Raw genomic sequence first — 25157 nt, forward strand, 5'->3', positions numbered from 1 at the left:
TCAAAAGTTGTAATATCTTTTTCCTATAAAGTTATAATTGAAGTTAATATATTTGAAAATCCTTAGAAAAAGGACACATAATAGACATATTTATTTCAATTCCTTCCTATATTCAACCTGTATTATGCCTGAGAAGAAATTTCTTATGATTTCTTTAAGGGTTGCTAGCTAGAAACAACAACCCAACTCAAAGGTATAAATTAAAGTAATTCAATCAATTAAGGGTGGGTAATAAATAATATACATACATTCATATATGTAGTTATATATTTTATTAATACAACAATACAAAATAATAGGTTGCCGGCTAATGCCCTTTTTTGTAGGTAGATATACTTATACACCTGTTCCGTGATAAACAAAGGCCCTATACAAAAATTGGGTCATTCCGAAATCAAATGATCAGCCACACCCAGCTAAAGCGAAGAAAAGCTCATAAGAAACCGACAAAATATCCTTTTTTTTTCAAAACACAAAATGCACAAAATTAACCGCAACTGGAAAGTCTATACGAAAATAAGTCAGAAATAAGATTGAAGGAAAACCTCGCAGGCAATATACCGCTACCTCTACTCAACGATCCATTTGGAAAATTTTCTTTTCTATAACATGAACTCCTCAAATTAAGGATATAAAATCTTTGTGTAAAAACAAAACTGATGTGCGAGTACAAAGCCATCATATTGGGTCAGCTTTTCATCCCTTACATATATATTACATACATACACAAGTATTTTCCTCTCCTGAGTAAACAGTTGCTGAAAAACACTGAGCTGAGCCCTGATTTCTTATGTAAAACTGCATACGAGTATGTAAATTACTTCCAGGTTGCGCTATAGCCTTTTTTTTTTAATTTTTACGTTAATTCAAATGTCCATCAGGGTATAAATACTCTACTTGAATAAATTTTTAATTACATCCCTTTTTTCCCGAATATCTATTGTATGTTAATTCTGTTGCCTTTGAAAGGATTTTCAGGCTATTCCCAGGATTCGTTTGTACATCAGCCGGCATAGACACCGACGTCAACATCGAAACCGACACCGACACCGACACCGACCGACACCGCTGTGTATATTCAATACATTATGTAAATAAAACAGGAAACATAATACTCTCTCTCGGAAGGATAAATTTCCATATGATCCAGACAAAGGACCTGCGCATTTTAAAATAAATACCAAAAATCGAGCTGGAAAAACACACAAGCTTTATACTCTTTCTAATGGAAATGGAAAAGCTACCACTACCACCATCGTGAGAGATTGCTGAGAGAAAAATCCTAGGCGAAATTACTTACACATATTTTCCAGGAGCAATAAGTTTCCTTATAGAAAACTCCCTCAGTTACTGCGGCACAGGCATAGCACAGGATAACTTTGAGTCCACTCACAGTTCTTTCTATCTACCATCATCACTCGGCATTTTCATTTTCATGACTCTTATTAGTCTAAGGTGATTCCTTGAAAGTGTAACACTTTTCATCCCTTGCGCGGCATCGATTTTCAGTTTCAGTTTTAGTTACAATTCGTTTTTGACTTACTTGGTATTCTGCATTTTTTAAACAAAAGTAATTCCTTTTATTTGTCTCTATCTATTCTTTAAAAGTTATTAAGGATTATTTTGAAATAATTTGTTTGGATTTTTTTGTTGGAAAATTTGAATCGAAAGAAAGAAAGATTTTCTTTTAGTTTTCTTTTTTTTTTTCTTTGCCGAAGAAGAAAAACAGAACCACCCTTATATGTACACATAAAAAGGATACTTTTTTGCACGAGGAAGGAAAATCGATTACAACAGTGTACCGAAGTTATTTCGGCCACCCCTATATGGGTTGGGATTTTTACGCGCACGTATATTTCGGTTAAGTGGATTTCCTCATTGAAGAGCCATCAGCAGCGGCAGCGGCAGCAGCAGAACGAGCAGCAGCAACCAGCCTAGGAAATATATACCACCATTTAAGTTTAGCTACCAAAAAAAAAATTATTAGATCTGGAATCTTCGTCTGAGATACACACCTATGTTTTAGTTTTGTTCAGTACTTGTTCCTTAAATCTCTTACCGGGAATTAAGTTTTTATCGTTATAATTAAAATTATTATATTAATTAATATTTTATTAAAGATATACAAATATATTATAGAACTAAATTAATACGGGACTATAAAGAGTGAGAAATTAATTTTTAAAAAAGGGGTGTGAATAGTTTAAGGACATTGTGTTAAAAGTCTAATAAGAATTTATCTATACATATAAAGTTGCTAATAAGAACGTTTTTATTGTTAAAGTTTTGGTGAGTTCAGAAAGATAAATATTCTTTTCGAAAATCTTCAGTTTTTCAACAATACAAAAAGAAAAAAACCGAAAAAACCGAAAAAAAAACTAAAGACCCCACCCACGAACTGTTGTAAAAGATACAAGGAAAATTTCTCTTCCTTGTACCTACATGGGAAGGTATATTGTTGTACATTATGTATAGTAAGGACTGGAAGGATATATAGTGTTGTTGCACCGTTCGTTGCCTGTGGAACTGCTGAATATATTGGCAATCCTTTTTTCCGACTACCGGTTTTCGGTTTTTACTACTCTCAAAAATTTACTTTACTTTATACCGATTCTCATTTTGGAAATTTATTTAAGTTTATTGTAAATGACAAATTTATAGTTTGAATTTTGGTTTTCGAAATTTTACGTGTATAATTTAATTTTATTTTCTTGATTTTTTAATTTTTAATATTTAACAAAAGAAAACCCAAAAAAGTACATACCATATATCACCTATATCATTTATCATCGATTCTTATACATAGAATTCCGTACGCTTGTGTTTTTACAGCATCACGTCTCCCTGTTTCCGTCGAATACTTTGTTTCTTTAAATTTCCGCATTGGTTAAATCAGTCAAAGTGCAAGACAATCAGAGCCCGTTGTAGGAAATCAAAAATCAGAAATCAAGAAAATAGTTGATCCTTAATTAATTTTTCTTCATACTTAATAATATCCTTCGGCGTTGTCGGCGAAATCTTCCAATACGCATCAGTTAAGAAAATCAGTGATGATGACCAACGGATTAGTGGAAAACTCGCAACAAAACGGACGCGCCGGTTCAATCGGAAGCGCTCAAGATGACACAAAGACAAATCTTATAGTTAATTATTTACCACAGACCATGACCCAGGAAGAAGTGAAATCCTTGTTTTCCAGTATCGGAGAGGTTGAAAGCTGTAAGCTGATTCGGGACAAAGTAACTGGTAAAATATTACACATTTTTTTGATACAGAAAAAAAAACAACATTTTTTGAATATTATTTTAAGGAGTGTTTTATGTACATATATATATATTTTATGTACCTATTTCTTTTTTAATTTTAAAGGTCAAAGTCTCGGCTATGGCTTTGTAAATTACCAAAGATCAGATGATGCTGAAAAAGCCGTAAGCACATTCAATGGACTCCGTTTGCAAAATAAAACCATTAAAGTATCATTTGCTCGACCAAGTTCAGATGCTATAAAAGGTGCTAATCTATATGTGTCTGGTTTATCGAAGAGCATGACACAGCAAGACTTAGAATCATTATTTAGCTCGTTTGGTCAAATCATTACATCGAGAATATTATGCGATAACATTACTGGTCTATCAAAAGGCGTTGGTTTTATACGCTTTGATCAGCGATGCGAAGCAGAACGTGCTATACAGGCATTGAATGGAACGACTCCGAAGGGTGCCACCGAAGCAATTACAGTGAAATTTGCAAATAATCCTAGTAATAATATGAATAAAGCATTACCTCCGTTGGCCGCTTACCTGCAGCCACAGCCAAACAGACGTTTTCCTGGCCCAATTCATCATCCCACCGGCCGATTCAGGTAGGTGATTTATTTAAAACTGATTCAAAAATTTAAATATTTTATATTATTATAAAGAATCAATATATGTCATCTTCGATTTTAAGTGGAAATATGCATGATTTTAATTTTAAAAGATTTAACTTGTAACTGTCATTTCGTTGTCATCTTAGTCCTTTTTTCTTTATGAATTTAATATTCAAAAAATATGACCGTTGTCATCCGGAAAGGGTTCAATTAGTTGTTTGTTTTTAAGTTTTGGTCCGATTTACTTACTCTCAAAAATTGCAATTTTGAGAAAAAACGAATTTAATAGAATTCATCCGTTCTGAAGCCTCAAGTTTGAGATTTAAAAATTTTAAGAGATCGAACAAATTGAGCCTAAAAATTAACTATGAATTAAAAAAAGATTGGCATATATTCACACAGTTTTTAACTATTTTTTTTTTAATATTACAGAAAAAGTATATTGTTCCAAAAACTTTCAAATTTGTATTTATTATCTAACTAGTAAAAAAGAAATTACCATTCATTTAAAACTTCTGAACACAAAAATTGACAGTTCGTGATAAAAAAAAAAACAAATCAAACAAACCTAAATTTAGAAGTCATATAAATTTAAACAAGTACTTACATTTAAAGTAAACGGTGATTTTTTAAGAGCTTGAGAACTTAAAAAAAAAGCATAAAATTAGCAAAATCTCATCGATTCTTTATTTGAAACGTTAGATTGGTCCATGACATTTACTTTTTGAAGATAATTTCATTTAAATGTTGACCGCGGCTGCGTCTTAGGTGGTCCATTCGGAAAGTCCAATTTTGGGTAACTTTTTCGAAAATTTCGGCCGGAATAGCCCGAATTTCTTCGGAAATGTTGTCTTCCAAAGCTGGAATAGTTGCTGGCTTATTTGTGTAGACTTTAGACTTGACGTAGCCCCACAAAAAATAGTCTAAAGGCGTCAAATCGCATGATCTTGGTGGCCAACTTACCGGCCCATTCCTTGAGATGAATTGTTCTCCGAAGTTTTCCCTCAAAATGGCCATAGAATCGCGAGCTGTGTGGCATGTAGGGCCATCTTGTTGAAACCACATGTCAACCAAGTTCAGTTCTTCCATTTTTGGCAACAAAAAGTTTGTTAGCATTGAACGATAGCGATCGCTATTCACCGTAACGTTGCGTCCAACAGCATCTTTGAAAAAATACGGTCCAATGATTCCACCAGCGTACAAACCACACCAAACAGTGCATTTTTCGGGATGGATGGGCAGTTCTTGAACGGCTTCTGGTTGCTCTTCACTCCAAATGCGGCAATTTTGCTTATTTACGTAGCCATTCAGCCAGAAATGAGCCTCATCGCTGAACAAAATTTGTCGATAAAAAAGTGGATTTTCTGCCAACTTTTCTAGGGCCCATTCACAATGATTTGCAAGCGTTGCTCGTTAGTAAGTCTATTCATGATGAAATGTCAAAGCATACTGAGCATCTTTCTCTTTGACACCATGTCTGAAATCCCGCGTGATCTGTCAAATACTAATGCATGAAAATCCTAACCTCAAAAAAATCACCCGATAGTTACGAGATATAAACATGCAAAAATCGTTTAAATTTAGCAGTATCACCTTTTTAGGTTAGCACCTTGCTAAAACAGTATTTGTATTTTACTCAACCATTGACAATAATAACATACAAAGAATTCTTTAAATCATTTATACAAAATTATCTGTTTAAAAACTGCAAATTTACTGCAAAATGTTGGTATTCTAAATCTAAGTTCGTATCAAAATTTAAAATTCGATTACAATATTAAATTTTATTTAATGAATCCGTGTGAGTATTTGACACTTCTATTACAGGAAAACTGTAAAATATGACATTTGATACTCTTTAAAAACTGTATACCTAAATAAGTTATTTTATTATTGGATTTTAAGAATCTGGTGGTAAGACCTTTAAAGTTATAGCTTTAAAGAACTACCAAAGTTATAAATGCACTATAGCACGATATATCATATCTATTGGTGCAGAAAACCATTTGATTTTTAAAATGAGAAATAACAAGTTTTGTTAAAGAGAAATATAGAATTTTTCGATGAAAACTTATGGATTTCCATTAACAAAAATCTCTAACATATGTATGTATATGGAAATGTCAGTTTGAAGTTTGACAACATATTTTATATATTTTTATTTGACAAATAACCTGTTTTATTTCAGGGAAATCTATTTAGAATTTGTTGATGTATGTTCATAATTTCGCATTTCTAAAAATGTTTCTTAAATATATAGAAATGTCACTTTGACAACGTATTTCATATATGTCATCTTACAACTATACATACATGTTGACATTTATACATTTATACCGTAACTAAAAAATAACCACCACCTTCTTGATTATACCGTATGAATGAATGTAATTTCCTTTTACAAGCTTCTCTACTCTATACTTTTTATTTACTAAACAAATAAGTGCATCTGTTCTAATTGGAATGGTTTCATTAAATTTTTCAAAGAGGGCCAAATTAAATATTTAGAATCTACAAAATCCTGTATTTGCAAGTGAATTTGAAATTCGCTTGAACAATTCAAACCACTATGATGACGATGAGTGAGTTGTCGTTGGGAGATCACCCTTTCTTAAAAAAATATACGCCAGGCTTTTGAAACATTGATTCTACCTGCAGTTGTGGAAAAGCGACACCATTTTCCAATCAGAATTAAACAAAACAAAAAACACTTTATTTGGCACACATAATATGTACGTATGTATGCATGTGTATGTGTGTTTCTACCCCCTGACATTTATATTTTAATTTTGAAGGAACAAAAAAAAACCACCCCATGTAAGACAAAAAAAAAATATAGGTGAGACAGTTACGAGTGACATTTTAGGTCATTGCACTCGAACAAAGCATTTGCAAAAATTGCATGGTAGTTTCCTCAAGGGCTTAACCAAGAGTGTTTGGGTATCATATGATGGTTTATCTTAAGATGCTTTCTGTTTGTTTGGTATATTAATATAAGATTAAGGGGGAGAGTTGTTAAAAAATTCAAGATTTATGAATAGAAGGCTACGTTTCCAAACATTTGTTAAAAAATTCAAGATTTATGAATAGAAGGCTACGTTTCCAAACATTTTAAATGACACTACCATCATCACCTGCTATTTAGTGCCGATTCTATGTGGGCATTAACATTGTCGCAAGAACTGTTAAAAGTTTTTTGTTTTTATTTTATGCAGATTTTAATTGACAATTACCTATTCTAGTTAATTCACCTAAAAGTGTTGTCTGGGGAAAAAATTAATTTGAAAAAAAAGCATTGGCTTTTTGTCTATAAACTTAACTTAACATTTATAGTTTCCCTTTTTAGTTCAGAACAGAACCTGAACTGTCAAACAAAAATTGTGTTTTTTACCTCTGAACGTTCAGAACTTCAAATGTGTTTTTATTTTTGTATTTTGAACGAGCTTGTCCAAACGCAACCTATAAGCTCAGGATAAAATAACTAAACAGACCGAGTTGAATGCAGAACACGAGCATCTCAATTTCTTTACATGATACATTGAATGCTTGTTTCTGTTTTCTTGTTTCTGTAAAAGAAAAAGCCAAGTAAATTGACAAATGTCAAATAGTGAAAGTTAAGTGGCCAGTTGTCAGAACACTCTTTGTGCAGAGGATGTTTAGAGCACGCTTCATATGCTCGACCTCTTTTCAGAACTATTTTTATAAACTAAAAACATGCTTGTTGAAAACATGCTCAGATGATTGACATATTCAATCACATCAAACGTCAAACAAAATCATCAGAAAAAAAAGAGGTTCAAAACTTAACATAGTTGTGTATTTTGTTACATATACACCTTTAAAATTTAAAAATGGACAAATGGACAAATTAAATAATTTTTTTTTATTTTTTCATTCAATTTAAATTAATTTTTTTATTTTTTCATTTAAATTTTTTTTTATTTAATTTAAAAATATTTTAATTTTAGATAAGGCAATCAATTATCTTTACTATAAATTCCTAGTTTTAGTGCTCTATTTTATTTATTTCTTGTGAATGCATAAAAACCTTAAACATTCAATTTATAAATATATGAATTTAAAAAGTTCCCAAATTGGCAGCTGTCACTGTCATTGATGTCAAACTGCTCTTAATGGCATTTATGGCTGAATCACAAACATGCTTCAGCTTCGGCTTCGTCTGCGTTACGGTGGGCCTGCTTCGAAGTTGCTTTGAATGAGATTTCTATTAATTCATCCCTCCATCTGTTGAGCTTCCGTTTGGATTCACATTACGTTACATTACGTTCTTTTCCTTACGATTTTCAAAACAAACGTGAGGTCGAAGCTCCATTGTGATAGCATGAACTCGTAAACGTCAGGCGAAGCCGAAGTTGAAGCGTATTTGTGTTTCAGCCATTAGTAATTTTTAGTATGTGTCATTTGATCAAAATTAGAACGTCAGTGGGGAAAAATAAAATGAATTAACCACCCTTTAATTAAATAAAATTTCCTCTCCTTCCCCCTGCTTAGCTTAACAGAAAGAATACTTCATATTTTTGAAACATTTATTTCTTAATTTCGTTATTAATTGTCAACTACGAGTACATTTTAAACTTTTGTTCGAAGGGCACATAGTGAAGTGAGAAAGGAAAAACGCTCTAGAAGTTTCAGTTTAATAAATATTGTCTTTTTTGTAGTTCAGCATATGACTAATTTGTCAAAAAAATGAGGATTCAAAAAATCAATTGGTCAGTGTTTTTGGAGAGGTCATTTATTCGTATTAAACATTTTTTTAAAATAAATTTTCCAAGTACACACACATTAAAGAACTAAGAACTTTGATAATGATTTAAGTTTATTAAACGGCTTCCGTAAAAGCGTTTAACCTATAAAAATTTTCGAAAACCGTTTGGAAGTATTGAAAGTACTCACTCAAATTCAATTTTAAAAAACACTCCACGCGTATAAAAAATGTTATATTTTCTCTAAGTTATAGGCAGATATGTTTAACGTCACTTATGCTTATAGAATTGTTGTATTTCAATTATTTGTTAAAGTACAGTTTTCGAATAAAAGATTTCATTTCGGATAGGACTCTATTTGGGCATCAGTCACTTTTAAAGCTACCATCTTTTGACAGTTGAAAAGTAAAAATTACTAAATAGTCAAAGGCAGTCCAATTTTGTAATAAAACACTTTTTGCCTTCAAAAACACATAGCCGTGGCTGATATCGTTCTTCATTTTTAACTTCATGTTTAACTTTTTTATGCCCAAATTTTGAGTTTAAAATAATTTTCTTAGTTGGGACACATAGGAACTATAGTGCAAGTTGTGCACGCTCCTACAGTCTAAACCATTGGGTCGATTGAGTTCAAACTTGGAAGGTACGATTTTGAGCAGATTCGCGTTAGGCGTGACAGTGGCCCCCATACAATTTTTTTCTTCAAAAAACGAAAATTCGAATTTTCTCAAAAAAAATCCGGTAGATTTTTTTAAAATTTTCTCTAAATTTTATTTTTTAACTTGGCTTCTTTTAATAAGAAAAAGATATTTTTGTATTGCTCAAGAAAGGTACCATCCATATAACCGTTATTTTGTTTTTTTAATTTTCTCAGCAACTTATAAATTAATTTCAATCATTTTTTTTGAATTAGCTCTTATATTGCGTTAACAATATTTGATTATCAAGCGTGTAATTTTTTATTGTTTGGGTTTAAAAAAAAATATTGAATTTTTTTGTCAAAATTCTATATCTCAAAAACAGGTTAACGAAATTCAAATTTAGAGCGTATATTTACAATCACTAAACAACTTCATACCAAAAATATGTTTTAGAACAAAATTAAAAAATTTTATACATACAAAACTAATTAAAAAAACGCTCTAACGATTTTCAAAAAAAAAAAATCAAGGGTTTTTTGATTTATAAAATTTCATTTTGAATTTTTGAAGACAAACTTTTTTGTCGGGTAAAATTTTGAATCTTAAAATAGTTTTTTAAATTAATTAAATTTAGCTGTGTTAATTGTAACTCCCTTGTCAGATCAAGCCCTGTGCATGAGCACATTATTTTGACAAAATTTGAATCACATTCTTATCTTTTATCCAAATTAATGCATTTGGTACACAATTATCTATTTTTATAACTATAACTATTGTAAATACCAACGATGGCGTTCTAGCGTTCTAGCGTCACTGCATCATATTAACGAATATGATATAAAGGGTGATTTTTTTGAGGTTAGGATTTCCATGCATTAGTATTTGACAGATCACGCGGGAATTCAGACATGGTGTCAAAGAAAAAGATGCTCAGTATGCTTTGACATTTCATCATGAATAGACTTACTAACGAGCAACGCTTGCAAATCATTGAATTTTATTACCAAAATCAGTGTTCGGTTAGAAATGTGTTTCGCGCTTTACGTCCGATTTATGGTCTACATAATCGACCAAGTGAGCAAACAATTAATGCGATTGTGACCAAGTTTCGCACTCAGTTTACTTTATTGGACATTAAACCAACCACACGAATGCGTACAGTGCGTACAGAAGAGAATATTGCGTCTGTTTTTGAGAGTGTTGCTGAAGACCGTGAAATGTCGATTCGTCGCCGTTCGCAGCAATTGGGTTTGTGTTATTCGACCACATGGAAGATTTTACGCAAAGATCTTGGTGTAAAACCGTATAAAATACAGCTCGTGCAAGAACTGAAGCCGAACGATCTGCCACAACGTCGAATTTTCAGTGAATGGGCCCTAGAAAAGTTGGCAGAAAATCCGCTTTTTTATCGACAAATTTTGTTCAGCGATGAGGCTCATTTCTGGTTGAATGGCTACGTAAATAAGCAAAATTGCCGCATTTGGAGTGAAGAGCAACCAGAAGCCGTTCAAGAACTGCCCATGCATCCCGAAAAATGCACTGTTTGGTGTGGTTTGTACACTGGTGGAATCATTGGACCGTATTTTTTCAAAGATGCTGTTGGACGCAACGTTACGGTGAATGGCGATCGCTATCGTTCAATGCTAACAAACTTTTTGTTGCCAAAAATGGAAGAACTGAACTTGGTTGACATGTGGTTTTACAAAATGGCGCTACATGCCACACAGCTCGCGATTCTATGGCCATTTTGAGGGAAAACTTCGGAGAACAATTCATCTCAAGGAATGGACCGGTAAGTTGGCCACCAAGATCATGCGATTTGACGCCTTTAGACTATTTTTTGTGGGGCTACGTCAAGTCTAAAGTCTACACAAATAAGCCAGCAACTACTCCAGCTTTGGAAGACAACATTTTCGAAGAAATTCGGGCTATTCCGGCCGAAATGCTCGAAAAAGTTACCCAAAATTGGACTTTCCGAATGGACCACCTAAGACGCAGCCGCGGTCAACATTTAAATGAAATTATCTTCAAAAAGTAAACGTCATGGACCAATCTAAGGTTTCAAATAAAGAATCGATGAGATTTTCTAAATTTTATGCGTTTTTTTTTTTTAAAAGTTCTCAAGCTCTTAAAAAATCACCGTTTATCTTGGTACCTCTGTATATATGATATTAAAATATTATTCTTTAATAATAAGGTTGTTTCACACATATTATACTTGCCTTCACCTATATAAAAGAATAAATACTTAGTACGAGTTAAAAAAAGGGGCCAGAAAGAGTATGTATATATATTTTCTATTAGAATCACTTGTTCAACGTATGTACATTATACTTATATAGGCATTACGTACAACCTCTACACCTACAGCTTACGTGTCACTTCATAACTTAAATCCAAAACGCACAAGAGCCTCACTGTAAAAAACACATTAATAGCAATTTCTTGTAGTTGTTCGTAGCTTGTTTCTTTTAAAATTTAACGAAAAAAAAATAAACTAAACGTAATAACTCCATGTTTGCGCTAAAAACTTGTGGGAAAGAAGGAATGTGATTGGAGTGTAGTAATTAACTTCTACCTTCCAATAACATTCCTTCATTTTCATCATAAACATGTCTTTATCTATCTATCTGCATACAGCTGAGCACGCCAATGAACTATTCTTTATTCGTTTTAGACACCTACCTAACTACACAACCAATAGGGGATCGCTTAACAATTTAAACACGCATGTTCTTCCTCTTTCTTACCTCTACATAATTTATTTTCCATCCTGGTTCTTCCAATATGAAATTAAAATAAAGCTTTCCAAAGGAAAACGCATTGAGAGAACAAGTTGAATGCACAAACAATTGTTTTCGTTAAGTATGCTTTTAAGTATTTTTCATTTCCCTTATGAGTTGTCCTAGGATGAGTTGTGTCTTGGGATGAAACATACGTTTTTAGACAGATCAAATGGCATTTATATCTTTGAAGACAAACTTATTTTACAGGTATATTTTTAAATCTTATATAGGTACTTTTTTAAACAGACTTTTTGCATACAGGAGCAAGTTCTTGCGACTCTGTCGTGCATTTTAGCATAGTTTTCGTTGATTTTCAAAACTAGCTAATAGACAAAAAGAATAAAATGCACGACTGGTTCGCACGAACTTGCTCCTACGAGTATATGCTAAGAGTCGGTTTAAAGTACATATACAAGATTTAAGAATATACCTGTAAAATAAGTTTGAAGATATAAATGCCATTTGACTCGTCAAAAAAAAACCGCGCAATTTATCCCAAGACTTTATTTAATTTTAATATTAGAAGAACCAGGATGGAACGTAAATTATCTGAAGATAAGAAAGAGTCAGAACATGTATTTTAAAATTGGTTGTGTAGTTAGGCAGGTGTCTAAGACGATAAAGAATAATTCATTGGCGAGCTCAGCCATGTTTATGATGATAATGAATAAATGTTATTAGTAGGTAGAACGTACTTACTACAATTTAATCACATTCCTTCTTTCCTACAAGTTTTTGGTGCAAAAATGGAGTCATTACTTCAGTTTATTTTTTTCGTTAAGTTTTAAAAGAAACAAGCGTATGAACAAGTACAAGAAATTGCTATCCATGTGTTGTTTACAGTGAGGCTCTTATGCGTTTTGGATTTTAGTTATGAAGTGACACGTAAGTAAAAGATGTAGAAGTAACACCTATACTGGTATAATGTGTATACATACGTTGAAAAAGTGATTCTAATAGAAAATCCATATACTCTTTCTGGCCCGTTTCTTACACTGGTACTAAGTATTTATTTTTTTATATAGGCAAAGCAAGTAAAACATGTATGAAACAACCTTATTCGTAAAGAATAATATTTTAAAATCATATATGTAAACAAATTTACCAAGATAATACTTCTTGATAGACACTTTAAAATAAGAAGATGAAATGTTTGACTGTTAACAGTCGAACTGTTTGTTCCGAACACCAATTATTTTAATAAATATGATTTAAAATCATGAAAACAATATTTTTATTTTTAAAATCATTAAATGAAAATAAAAATAAAAATGAACCAGCATAGTGTTCAAATATGCGTTTCGCCCCGGTGCAATGGTTGGGCTCATCAGAAGATGACCATTGCACTTTGTCTTGACGCATATTTTCTCGAATAAATCGAGATTCCATATAATATGATATATGAGCTACATAGAGCTACTGCGAATTATATGGTTGCTACAAGTCTTCATAGAAGATAAATTGTAGCTGTTTTTATTTCCTTGCTAAGGGATTATTTAAGAAGATGAAATGTTTGACTGTTAACAGTCGAACTGTTTGTTCCGAACACCAATTATTTTCATTTAATGATTTTAAAAATAAAAATATTAATTCATGATTTTAAATCATATTTATTATATTATTGATTAAATACATGATATTCTTTAATCCGTTACAGTGGCGCTCGATGGCCATCATTGGTATTTACAATAGTTATTGTCATAAAAATACATAAATATGTACCAAATGCATTAATTTGGATAAAAGATAGGAATATAATCACTATTTTGTCAAAATAATGCGCTCTTTCGGGCTCATGCACAGTTAAAATAATTAAAAAAAAATATTTTAAAATTCAAAATTTTACCTGAAAAATAAGTTTGTGTTCAAACATTTAAACGCCATTTTATAAATCAAAAAACTTTTGATTTTTCTATTTTTTTTTTGAAAATCGTTAGAGCGGTTTTTTTTTGTTTAAATGAATTTTTTACATATAAAATTTTCCAACTGTGTTCTAAAAATATTTTTGGTATGCAGCTGTTTAGTGATTGTAAATATACGCTCAACATTTGAATTTCATAAAAAAATGTTGACCCATTTTTGAGATATAGTGTTTTGAAAGAAAATAGTTCAATATTTTTTTAAAATTTCAAACAATAAAAAATTGCACTTTTGATAATCAAATATTGTTAAGGCAATATAAGAGCTTATTTATAAAAAATTATTGAAATCAGTTCATAAGTTGCTGAGAAAATTAAAAAACAAAATAACGGTTCTATGAGCGGTACCTTTTCTAAGCAATACAAAAATTTGTTTTTCTTATTATAAGAATCCAAGTTAAAAAATAAAATTTTGGAGAAAATTTAAAAAAAAAATCTATCGGTTTGTTTTTGAGAAAATTCGAATTTTCGTTTTTTGACCAACAAAATTGTATGGGGGCCACTGTTAGTTTTGATCTTAAAAAAAAAAATTAAAAAAACGCCCTACGCGAATTTGCTCAAAACCTTAACTTCCAAGTTTGAACTCAATCGACCCTATGGTTTAGGCTGTAGGAGCGTGGACAGACAGACAAAACCGACCAATGAAATCGCGGGACCCACTTTTTTCGACCATCGTAATATGATGTTTGATTAAAATCTCGAGTTCGAAATTTTGCACGAATGCAAAACTTGCCATATAGTTCCTATATGTCGCAAGTAAAAAATGTTTAAAACTTAGTTGCAAGTATTACCAACATTTCTTGATTTCTATTTGTTCATAGTTTTTTTTAATTGCCCCTACCCCCTTAACCTGGGGAGATAGACCTCCCGTTTCTTTAGTAAATGCTTGTTTTTAACTGTTTTATACAAATCAGTCATTAAACTGTGTCGCCTAAATTAACGTACTCTCTCCTCAAAAACAGACATTGCCACTTATATATGAACTTATTGTATTTAAATAGGAATGTATTTAAAAGCCTTCTTGAAACCAAAACGGTGTTTAGAGTCAATAGAGATTTTAATAAATTGATTATCCTGTTCCTGTACACTTGACAGTTGTTTTTCATAATGATTGCTACCGCGTATTGCTTATTAACTTCCCATAGGAAGTTATTGTAATGGGTCCGATTTTTCAAATTGAAAATTTTGACATTTCTCGACGTTTCAAGGTCCCTAGAGTCGAAATAAAAGATTTTTAGAAAGATGTCTGCGCGTGCGTGTAGATTTACGTACGTTTATACGTCCGTACGTCCGTACGTTCGCGACGTTTTTTTCGTCATCCATAGCTCAAGAACCAGAAGAGATATCGACATCAAATAAATTTTGTTATACAGATAATAAGGCAGAAAGATACAGAAAGGGCACTCAAGAAAATTGCGTGGGTGGTTTTTTTAAATGAAAATTTTGGTTAACCCTTAATATCTTACGAACCAAAAACGCTAGTGACTTGAATTAAATTTTATATAATAAACTGTAACGTGATCTCAAAGATGTATATTTTTTGAAAAAAATCTATCTAACGATTTTTTTTCTAAATCAAAAAAAATTTAAAAAAAATTTGTCAAATTTAACGACTAACATATGATTTCATCTCCAAAACAATTTTGAGCAACGGAGAATTATGTGTTTGAAATCTGATAAAATTTTGAGAACAATCGAATTGACAGTTTTTTTTATAAAAAATAAAAATCTAAAAAAAACATTACTCAAAGTTCGTAAAAATTAAATATCGATTCAAATATCTTTTCAAAAACTTGAAATTTAGGCTTCAAGCTTATTTTATCTTATAAGAAATATTGTTTTCAACATTCAGTAAAATTTTGAGAAACATCAAATTGACAGTTTTTTTACAAAAAATAAAAATTAAAAAAAAAATTATAAAAGTTGGTAAAAATTGATTTTCGACTCAAATATCTTTTCAAAACTTTGAGATATTGGCTTTAATTTACTTTTATCTTTCAAAAAATATTGTTGTCAACATTCAGTAAAATTTTGAACAAAATCGAATTGATATTTTTTTTATAAAAAATTAAAAACCGAACAAAAATTAACAAATGTTGGTAAAAATTGAATATGGATTCAAATATCTTTTCAAAAACTTGAAAGTTAGACTTCAAACTTATTTTATCTTATAAGAAATGTTGTTTTAAGCATTCTGAAAGATGTTGAGAAATATCGAATTGACAGTTTTTTACAAAAAATAATAACCTTAAAAAAAAATTTATAAAAGTTGGTAAAAATTGATTTTCGACTCAAATATCTTTTCAAAAATTGTAGATATTGGCTTTTAACTACTTTTATCTTTCAAAAAATATTGTTGTTAATATTTAGTAAAATTTAAAAAAAATCAAATTGATAGTTTTTGTACAAAAAATTAAATACCTAAAAAAAAATTTAACAAAAGTTGGTAAAAATTGATTTTCGACTCAAATATCTTTTCAAAACTATAAAATATTATCCTCAAACTAATTTTATCTTATAGAAACTATTGTTTTCAACTTTCGATAGAATTTTTAAGAAAATCGAATTGACGGTTTTTTACAAAAAATAAAACTCCAAAAAAAAACAATGCTAAAACTTGGTAAAAATTTACTTTCGACTCAAATAGCTTTTCAAAACTTAAAAATATTGGCTTCAAACTTATTTTATTTCACAGAAAATATTGTTTTTGATATTCAGTAATTTTTATATAAAAATCCAACAGTCCGTTTTTTCATAAAAAATAAAATCTATAAAAAATAGTACGCAAATTTGGTAAAATTGATACTAGTACATATAGACAAACTTTTAAGCAAGACAAATCGACAGACGGGATGGGAAGTTATCAGTGTGGGTCGCATCCCAGCCTCTTTTTTCTTTTTTAAAGTTCTCTTGATTATTTTTTTTTTTTGTTAAACAAATCATATTTAGTTTATAAATTATTATTATAAATAAAACAAATTTGATAAACTTATTAATTTACTCAGTTCATACCTTTTCTCAGATTTTCACCATTAACTGGTGATCTCTTGGGCAACACAATTTTACCAACAAACGCAATCAACGGATCCGGTTGGTGTATATTTGTTTATAATCTAGCACCAGAAACTGAAGAGAACGTCCTGTGGCAGCTCTTCGGACCATTTGGGGCAGTTCAAAGTGTTAAAGTTATTAAAGATTTACAAACAAATAAATGCAAAGGATTTGGCTTCGTCACAATGACCAACTATGATGAAGCAGTCGTAGCAATACAATCACTTAACGGTTACACACTAGGCAATCGAGTACTGCAAGTAAGTTTTAAAACTGCAAACAGTAAAACTAAAACCACTTAAGTCCGAATCGAATAAGTTTTTTCTGTTCGATTTGTTTCTATTTATATATATATATATATATAAAACAAAATAAAATATTTCTTGTTTATTATTTTTTCACAAAATTTATTTGAATATTCAAATAAATTTTGCTTTTTTCCTTTTTTTTTTTAAATTATTATTATTAAATTCTTATATAATTAAATACAAAACAAAATAAAAACGAATACTTTATTAACAAATATTATATTATAAAAAAGAAAAAAAAAGTGTATTTAAAGCCAAACAACAAAACTTATTTGATTTCTGTAAATGTACTATTTAATATAAGGTATTCGTAAATAAATACCTAGTCATTGTATAACAATTCTTCATATCGATTAAAAAATAATTGAAATCCAAGCACTAACGAAATACAGTAAGAAGAAAAGAGTTATGTACTAAAAAAAACGATATACAAGTCAATAAGAATATATAGATATAGGCAAATTTAGGGGAGCGAAGCAATAATTATAAGAAAAAAATAAAACAAAACAAAAGAAAAACATAAGTCCCGATAATGTGAACCCGGTATGTAGTGAAACATGTGTCATACACAATAAACTATAAGCATACAAAAAGTCAATGATAGGTATTTTATCATTTGCACAAAACAATTTTTACAAAACATTCTTAACAATTTGCTTTCTTTATTACATTCAAATTTAAATTTAAATTTATACTTATTATATTTATATTTAAATTCATATTAAACTAAGTTGGTGTCTTAAATAAATCCATAAATTATATATCTTCATATATCGAGAGTATGCTCGAAAAATTTTAACGGCACAAAATTAAAATGGAAACGGAAACGGAAATGGAAATGGAAATAGAAATAGAAAGCACCACAAATTTTCTTTAAAAGTTATATAATTAAAAATAAAATATATTATTATATTATATAACAAAACAAAACCCTAACTAATTTTCTTTATTATACAATTCTAATATAATTATGTGCGTAAATGTTGTTTAAACACATTCTTTAACCAATATATGGTAATTCTTATTTATTACAATTACAAAGCAAAAACAAAACAATTATTACAAGAAAACAAAAACAAAAATACAAATTCATAAATATTATAATTATGTATGTACCTAGTTGTAATAATATATGGCTAACAATATGCGTTTTATTATGTGTCGCCATTTTATAGATATTTTTCATTGATTATATTATTATAAAGGAACTTTGTTGTGCAATCGCTTGATTAAAAAAAAAAAACAAAAACAAAAAAAACAACCAAATAATTAAATAACATTTTTAAAACTCTAACTTACATTAAACATTAATTTTTCTGGTAATAAATATATTAATAATTTAATCAATTTTTTATTTTGTAGTTGTTGCCTAAATTTAAGTAATAATAAATTTTTAAAAAAATATAATACGCACATGCTTATAGCAAAATTATTTGAATTTAAATTAAATGAAATGAGAAAAGTAAAAATTATTAATTAAAAAATAAAAAACAAAACAAAACAAACAAAAACTACCAAGTATTTCATATTTCGATGAAAAAAACAACTTTGTCTAATTTTGGGTTAATCTTAGTTGGTTTATCAATTAGTTAATATATTAAATAGAAAAGAAAAGAAAAAAAAAATAAAAAGAAAAACGGTTGCATTGAACAATTGTATTACTAAACAAAAATTTACTATTATAAAATAAAAAATAAAAAAAATGAATGTAAACTACTTTTATAAGAGAAAACCCAAAAATATGAGACTGGAAAAAAAATATAGTTAAATTATACTATTATTGAGATAAATGCTCTTTACGTATATGTATAAAAAAAATTGAAATAAAATTAAATAAATATTATGTGTACATGTTTATGTATTTTATTTATCAAAAACAAAAATGGTGATACACCATGTTAAACAAAAAAAAAAAAAAAAAAGAATATAAACATAACTTTTACATAATTTTTTTTTGTTTTTTCATACAAACTTTTTAAATGAAGATAAATATGAAAAGAATACAGAGGAGGAGATGTATAAGGAATTATCTGGATGTTTGAATAAATAATTTTTTTTGTATTAGAGATTTTGAATTTTATTTAAACAAAAAGCTTCGCATCAGAATCAGTTAATTAATAAAAGATTAAAGAAAAGTAGTAGTAGTTCTTATTCGGTGCTTATTGTAAGCAATGTTGGTTGGTCTTGGTTTGGTTTATCTCTCGAATAAACATGGTGGACATCATTTTTAAATACGCAAATTAGTTTGAAGAATTTCAGTTTTCACCTTCAAACTTTCCATTTCATTCATTATTTTTCTGAGTTACTTGTCTTGTTTCTGACGATTGTGAAGTTTGTTGTATTTTTATATGTCAAACTTTTGCTTTTAATGTCAACCATTGTACTCAAGAAAATGTTCGTTTCTAAAAAGATTACTTACTTACTTAAGGTGGCGCTACAGTCCGGGGTGGACCTGGCCTCAGCCGACATGCGTCTCCAGCCAGCTCGGTCCCTAGCTAGCTGTCTCCAGTTTCGCACGCCAAGTTGGTTGAGGTCCTCTCATACCTGGGTGCACCACCTGAGTCGCGGTCTTCCTCTACTGCGCGCCGTCCCTCGGGATTGGATTCGAAGACCTTCCGGGCTGAAACGTTGATGTCCATCCGCTCTACATGACCTAGCCATCTAAGCCGTTGGACTTTAATTCTGTTAACTAGGTCAGTGTCGCTGTACAGCCCGTACAGTTCATCGTTATATCTTCTCCTCCATTCTCCATCTATGCGTGCGGGACCAAAAATCACCCGAATAATTTTTCTCTCAAAGCATCCTAAGACGCTCTCATCGCCATAAATGAGAACCGAGATGGTGAGTGTCTTATAGATGGTGATTTTAGATTCTCGAGAGAGGACTTTACTTCTTAATTGCCTTCTAAGTCCAAAGAAGCAGCGATTTGCAAGAGTTATTCTTCGTTTGATTTCAGCGCTGGTGTCGTTGTCTGTGTTAATAGCGGTGTCTAGGTAGACAAAGTCCTTAACTACCTCAAAGTTATAGCTGTTCATGGTGACGTTTTTGTCCAAGACGTCGTTGTTCAGTGTCCTTTTTTGATGACAGCCCTCATTGACCACTAAACCCATCTTCTTCACTTCGTCACAATGCTCAAAAACGCTCCACTGACATCACGCTTGATCTTAATAATTGGTCCTGCCCTCATTGACCACTAAACCCATCTTCTTCGCTTCCGTAGCAATGTTCAAAAACGCTCTACTGACATCACGCTTTAATCTTCCAATTATGTCAATATCATCTGCGTATCCGAGTTATTGGATGGACCTTTGGAAGATTGTGCCTCTAGTGTTGACGGTTGAGTTTTGCACAATTCTTTCCAGAACGATGTTGAAGAAGTCGCATGACAGTGCATCGCCTTGTTAAAAACCTTTTTTGATATCAAATGCATCGGTGAGATCTTTTCCGACCTTGATAGAGCAGCGTGCATTCTCCGTCGTCATTCTGACAAACGGATAAGTTTGACAGGGATGCCAAAACTAGACAATGGTCTGTTGAGCTCTTCCCTGTAGATGTTGTCATACGCGGTTTTAAAATCGATAAAGAGATGGTTCCTGGGTTTTTTCCAAGATCTGCCGTAGTGTGAATATTTTGTCGATAGTGGACTTTCCTGGTCTGAAGCCACACTGATAAGGACCTATCAGGTTGTTGACGAACGGCTTCAGACGTTCACATAATACGGCATAGATGATGTTATATGCAATATTAAGAACACTGATGGCTCTGTAGTTGGCGCTGTTTAGAGGGTCTCCTTTCTTATGTATCGGGCACACTAAGCATGCTTTCTTCCGACTATATTTTGCAAATGAGTTTGTGCATGCTCCCTACCAAGTCATCGTCTGCTGCTTTGAATAGTTCGGCAGCAATGCCGTAAGCCCCAGCAGCTTTGTTTGACTTCAGTTGAGATATAGCTATATTTACTTCGTCGAGGTCGGGTATTCTGTTTTGTTGATCTGCGTCACCTAGGTCGAGTGGTTCTATCTCCCTTACAGCGGAATTCGGTTCGTCATCGCCGTTATATAATTTGGAGAAGTGGTCTTTCCATATTCTCAACATCGACTGCGGTTCTACTATAATGTTCCTCTGATCGTCTTTACAGGCTTCGGTTCGTGGCTGGTATCCTTGGGAGGTTTTTTTTTACCTTTTGGTAAAATTTACGAACATCATTCCTGTTGTGACATCCCTCTATCTCCTCGATCGCGCACTTCTCATGCTCTCTTTTTTTCCATCTAAGAAGCCGGTGTTCCTCTCTCCTCTTCTGCTCGTAGAGCTCGCGAGCAGCTCTAGTCCTTTTGTGCAGCGGCGTTTTGTATGCCTCTTGTATCGCTGAGTGCGCTTGCCGGCATTCGTCGTCAAACCAGGGGTTTCGCTGTGGTGGCCGTGTGAAACCTAGCACCTCAGAGGCGGTATCTCTGATGGCTGCAAGGCAATGTTGCCACGGGCAATGCTTAATGCAGGCAGCATAGGACTCCTTAAGAGGTTAGAGACTCGATCGGAAAAGGACATGGCAGTCTCTTGCGATTGTACCCGTCTAACGTCGAATCTTCTCACAGTACTTCCTTGTTTTGGCTTATACTTAGCCATACCTTGGCTACAACGAGGTAGTGGTCCGAGTCAATGTTGGCCTCTCGGAATGTTCGGATATCCTGTATACTGGAGAAGTGTCGTGCGGCGAACGCAATGTGGTCAATCTGGTTGACGGTTGATTGATCAGGAGATTTCCATGTCCCCTTGTGGATATTAAGATGCGTGAACTGCGTACTAGCTACCAGAACGTCTCGCCCGCAGCAAAATCGACCAGCCTGAATCCGTTGTCGGAGGTGGTTTCGTGCAGGCTGTATCTTCCGATTATGCTACCAAAGATGTCTTCTCTTCCTAGCTTAGCATTAAAATCTCCTAAGACAATTTTAATGTCATAGCCAGGGCACTGCTCATATGTCTTGTCTAAGAGCTCGAAGAATATGTCTTTGGTGTCTTCATCTTTCTCCTCTGTTGGGGAATGTGCACATATAAGGCTTATGTTAGCGAATTTAGCCTTGATGCGGATTGTCGTGATGCGCTCGCTCACACTGTTGAAACTCAAGACTGTTTGCCTGAGTCTAGTTCCAACAGCAAATTCACAACCAAATAGACGCTGTCTTTGTTCTCGGTAGTAGTCGCCGTAGTATTTAACGCAGTCTTTTAGTTTGAGTTTGCCCGGTCCATCCCATCACTTCTTGGATGGCGGTAATATCTGCCTTGCAGCAGTTTAGGGCTTCCGCTAATTGTTCGGCTGCACTTGGTCTGTTAAGGGACCTAACATTCCACGTACATATCCGAAGTTCGTTGTCCTTATTTCGTTTGCGTGGGTTGTCAACAGTGAATCCGTCCGTATCCGAGGCTTGTTATGCTTAGCAACTAAAGGTACTTTTTACGTGGCCACGAAGTCACCCCGACGGCACAACCCCCAACCTGGAGGGCCACATCCTTAGTATAACTCCAAGGAAGGGGAGCCGGATAAACCGCTCCTTACAGGTCTGGGCTCCGAATATGTCGAAGAAGCCCTATAAGGTGTTAACTAAGTAGTTCAACCTTACTTGAACTGTAGACACCGCCGTTGATTCCATCTCGAGAATTCGTCCGCTGCCGCCTGGATAAGGAGAGGTGCCTTAGTGGAAACACCTCTCCCCCTCTCTCGTTTGCTGCCCCCAACAACTTTCCACTGGGATTGGAACCCAATCTCCAGTTGAGGTACTAGGCACCCCTGGATTACGATTCAAGAAATAACAACTGTTTTGACGTTTTGCACTTATATTGATTTGTGTGTACTTACGTATGTCTTTGATTCTGATTTTTAATACAGACGTTTTTTGTTCTTCTGTCAGAACTGTCATTTTTCACATGTCCAGCATACTTTTGGATTGGGTGACATTTAAAAAGTTTTTGACAGTTGGGGGCATCAACGAGTGGAGAAAAAGTAAGTCATGCCAGTAGTTCTTCAATATTGCTCATCATCCAACAAAATGAAAAACATCCTCGCGCTCTTACAAGTTGCACAGGTTGCATAAAATCGGTAAGTCTTCGCGGTGAGGAATGTAATTCAAATATTGAAGTTCTCTTAGTTGAATCATGCACGAAATTTGTTCGATACTATATTTGTTGTGCAGTTAGTTTCTTTCTGGGAGACCGTAGTCTAGTCTACTGTAAATCATACGGTGCAGTAAAATTTGTGGTTTTCTCCATGTATTGTTCTCTTGAGGCTTCATCCAGTCGAGCTATGAATAGATATAAAGTTGGTTTCAACATCCACCTGCTCGGGTAGTTCTATCCAGTCTTTAAACCAACCACTTCGAGAGCTTTGAGATGTAATCGATTTGCAGCTTAAGTGTTTCATGAATAAAGGCGATAAACCCGTTTTTAACATAAGCATGTAGTTTTGCGTACTCGAAGAAAGGTGAGAAGTCTGAGCAGTTTTTCAACTTATACATATTTCTTACCTCTTCACGCTGGCGCCACATAAAAGATAACCGATTTCGATACAGCTTCGAAGACCGTAAATTGACTTGTATGCGAAATTTCCTTATTTTTAAAGCATTGCTTCCATCCTACGTTTATGGCACGTTATTAGAATTCATCCATCCAATGTAAATATTTTATATGACCAGTTCGAAAATAAGATTCTTCTGTAGTTTTCCGGATCTTCAGTGCTTCTTCTCTTGTGGATTGGGAAAATCAAGGCATCGAAATGTAAATATTTGTCGGAGTTTTCATCATGTCAAATATCCACAACTGGCCCTAAGTCACGAAAGTGTAAACATTTTTGTCGTCTAAATTTGACAGAAAAAGCATGCGCATACCTATGTTAAAATAATGAAACAACCTTCTTCCAAGAAAGAGTAAAAATATAAATATGGTTAACAAAATAGGTTACATAATATAAAAAATTATAAATAAGACTTAAGACCTAACTTTGTAGATTGGTTTTTAATTTTTTAAACCATGATCGCTACCGCAAAATTGCTTTGCTTTTCATATGGTCTTACATTCTCAGTTAATAGTAGAATGACAGTTCATATTTAGAAAAAGTTCAATAACTAGGAGCATTATAACCGCTGATACACACTGAGCCACACATCCTTAAACTGCTCAGTTACAAAACAGAATCATTTTCTTTTCAAATCAAATCCGGCTCATTATGGCGAATTAAATGTCAATTTAAAATTATTTTCTCTTTTTAGGGATCTGTTTCACGGAAATGTTCGTAATCCTTCTGACTAAGGACTAATTTTTCCACAGTGGGTAAATACTTTTTTGTTCATCTTAAATACTTTTTTGTTCAACTAAATTAATCTATACACTTTCCAGTTCGTCTGTCTGTACGGCTGTCAAAAGATGGGTTTGTATTGTTTTATGTTTTTTTTGTTTGTGAAGTCACAACAATCATATTTCATCCTAAAAAAAATATTAAAATTATTAAAGGTCTTTATAGGCTTGCTCAAACAATAATAATAATGAAGGAATGTGAAAGAAAAAGCCAGGAGGGCGACAAGAATATATAACGAACATACTATTTCTGTTTAGCATGTCAGTCCTTTAATCAAGCATGAATTACATGAATACATTCTAGTAATTACTTCATTCGAAAATTGGATTTCTGCCATTTGTAGATTAAAATTAAAGTAAAAATGCATTCAATGATTATCAACTGAAATCAATCAAGTGTGAAAAAAATTGACTCAAAGAGATTTTGTTGTCGATTTTTGTACATTTATTTATTTCTAAAACAAAAATGATCACATAAAAAACATTTACTTTTTTGTAATAATGCTTATCCGGGTGCTC

At 32.3% G+C, this 25157-nt stretch overlaps 1 protein-coding gene across 6 annotated transcripts; it reads left to right on the forward strand.

Moving 5' to 3' along the window:
* Positions 1 to 1431: 1431 nt before the first annotated feature.
* LOC129946128 (ELAV-like protein 4) lies at positions 1432 to 25147 on the forward strand. 6 transcript variants are annotated; one of them, XM_056056181.1, is made up of 7 exons: positions 2597 to 2756; positions 2833 to 3246; positions 3370 to 3862; positions 16961 to 17249; positions 24554 to 24614; positions 24681 to 24711; positions 24795 to 25147. In XM_056056181.1, exons 2-5 carry the CDS (start codon positions 3051 to 3053, stop codon positions 24578 to 24580), a joined length of 1005 nt encoding a protein of 334 aa, XP_055912156.1. In that variant the 5' UTR covers positions 2597 to 2756; positions 2833 to 3050; the 3' UTR covers positions 24581 to 24614; positions 24681 to 24711; positions 24795 to 25147. The 6 variants fall into 6 exon arrangements, with proteins under 6 accessions (XP_055912151.1, XP_055912153.1, XP_055912152.1 ...); XM_056056179.1 differs by having other exon boundaries at positions 24805 to 25147; XM_056056176.1 differs by lacking the exons at positions 2597 to 2756; positions 24554 to 24614; positions 24681 to 24711; positions 24795 to 25147 and adding an exon at positions 1432 to 1570 and having other exon boundaries at positions 16961 to 19363.
* Positions 25148 to 25157: the final 10 nt, after the last annotated feature.

This window comes from Eupeodes corollae, chromosome 2 (assembly GCF_945859685.1).
Source record: "Eupeodes corollae chromosome 2, idEupCoro1.1, whole genome shotgun sequence".
Classification (NCBI taxonomy): domain Eukaryota; kingdom Metazoa; phylum Arthropoda; class Insecta; order Diptera; family Syrphidae; genus Eupeodes; species Eupeodes corollae.

Excerpts from the sequence above, each read along its gene's own strand:
- LOC129946128 (XM_056056176.1), top strand. The coding sequence starts at position 3,051 with ATGATGACCAACGGATTAGTGGAAAACTCGCAACAAAACGGACGCGCC. Across the intron at positions 3,247-3,369 it reads GATTCGGGACAAAGTAACTG|GTCAAAGTCTCGGCTATGGC; the intron begins GTAAAATATTAC and ends TTAATTTTAAAG. Across the intron at positions 3,863-16,960 it reads CATCCCACCGGCCGATTCAG|ATTTTCACCATTAACTGGTG; the intron begins GTAGGTGATTTA and ends ACCTTTTCTCAG.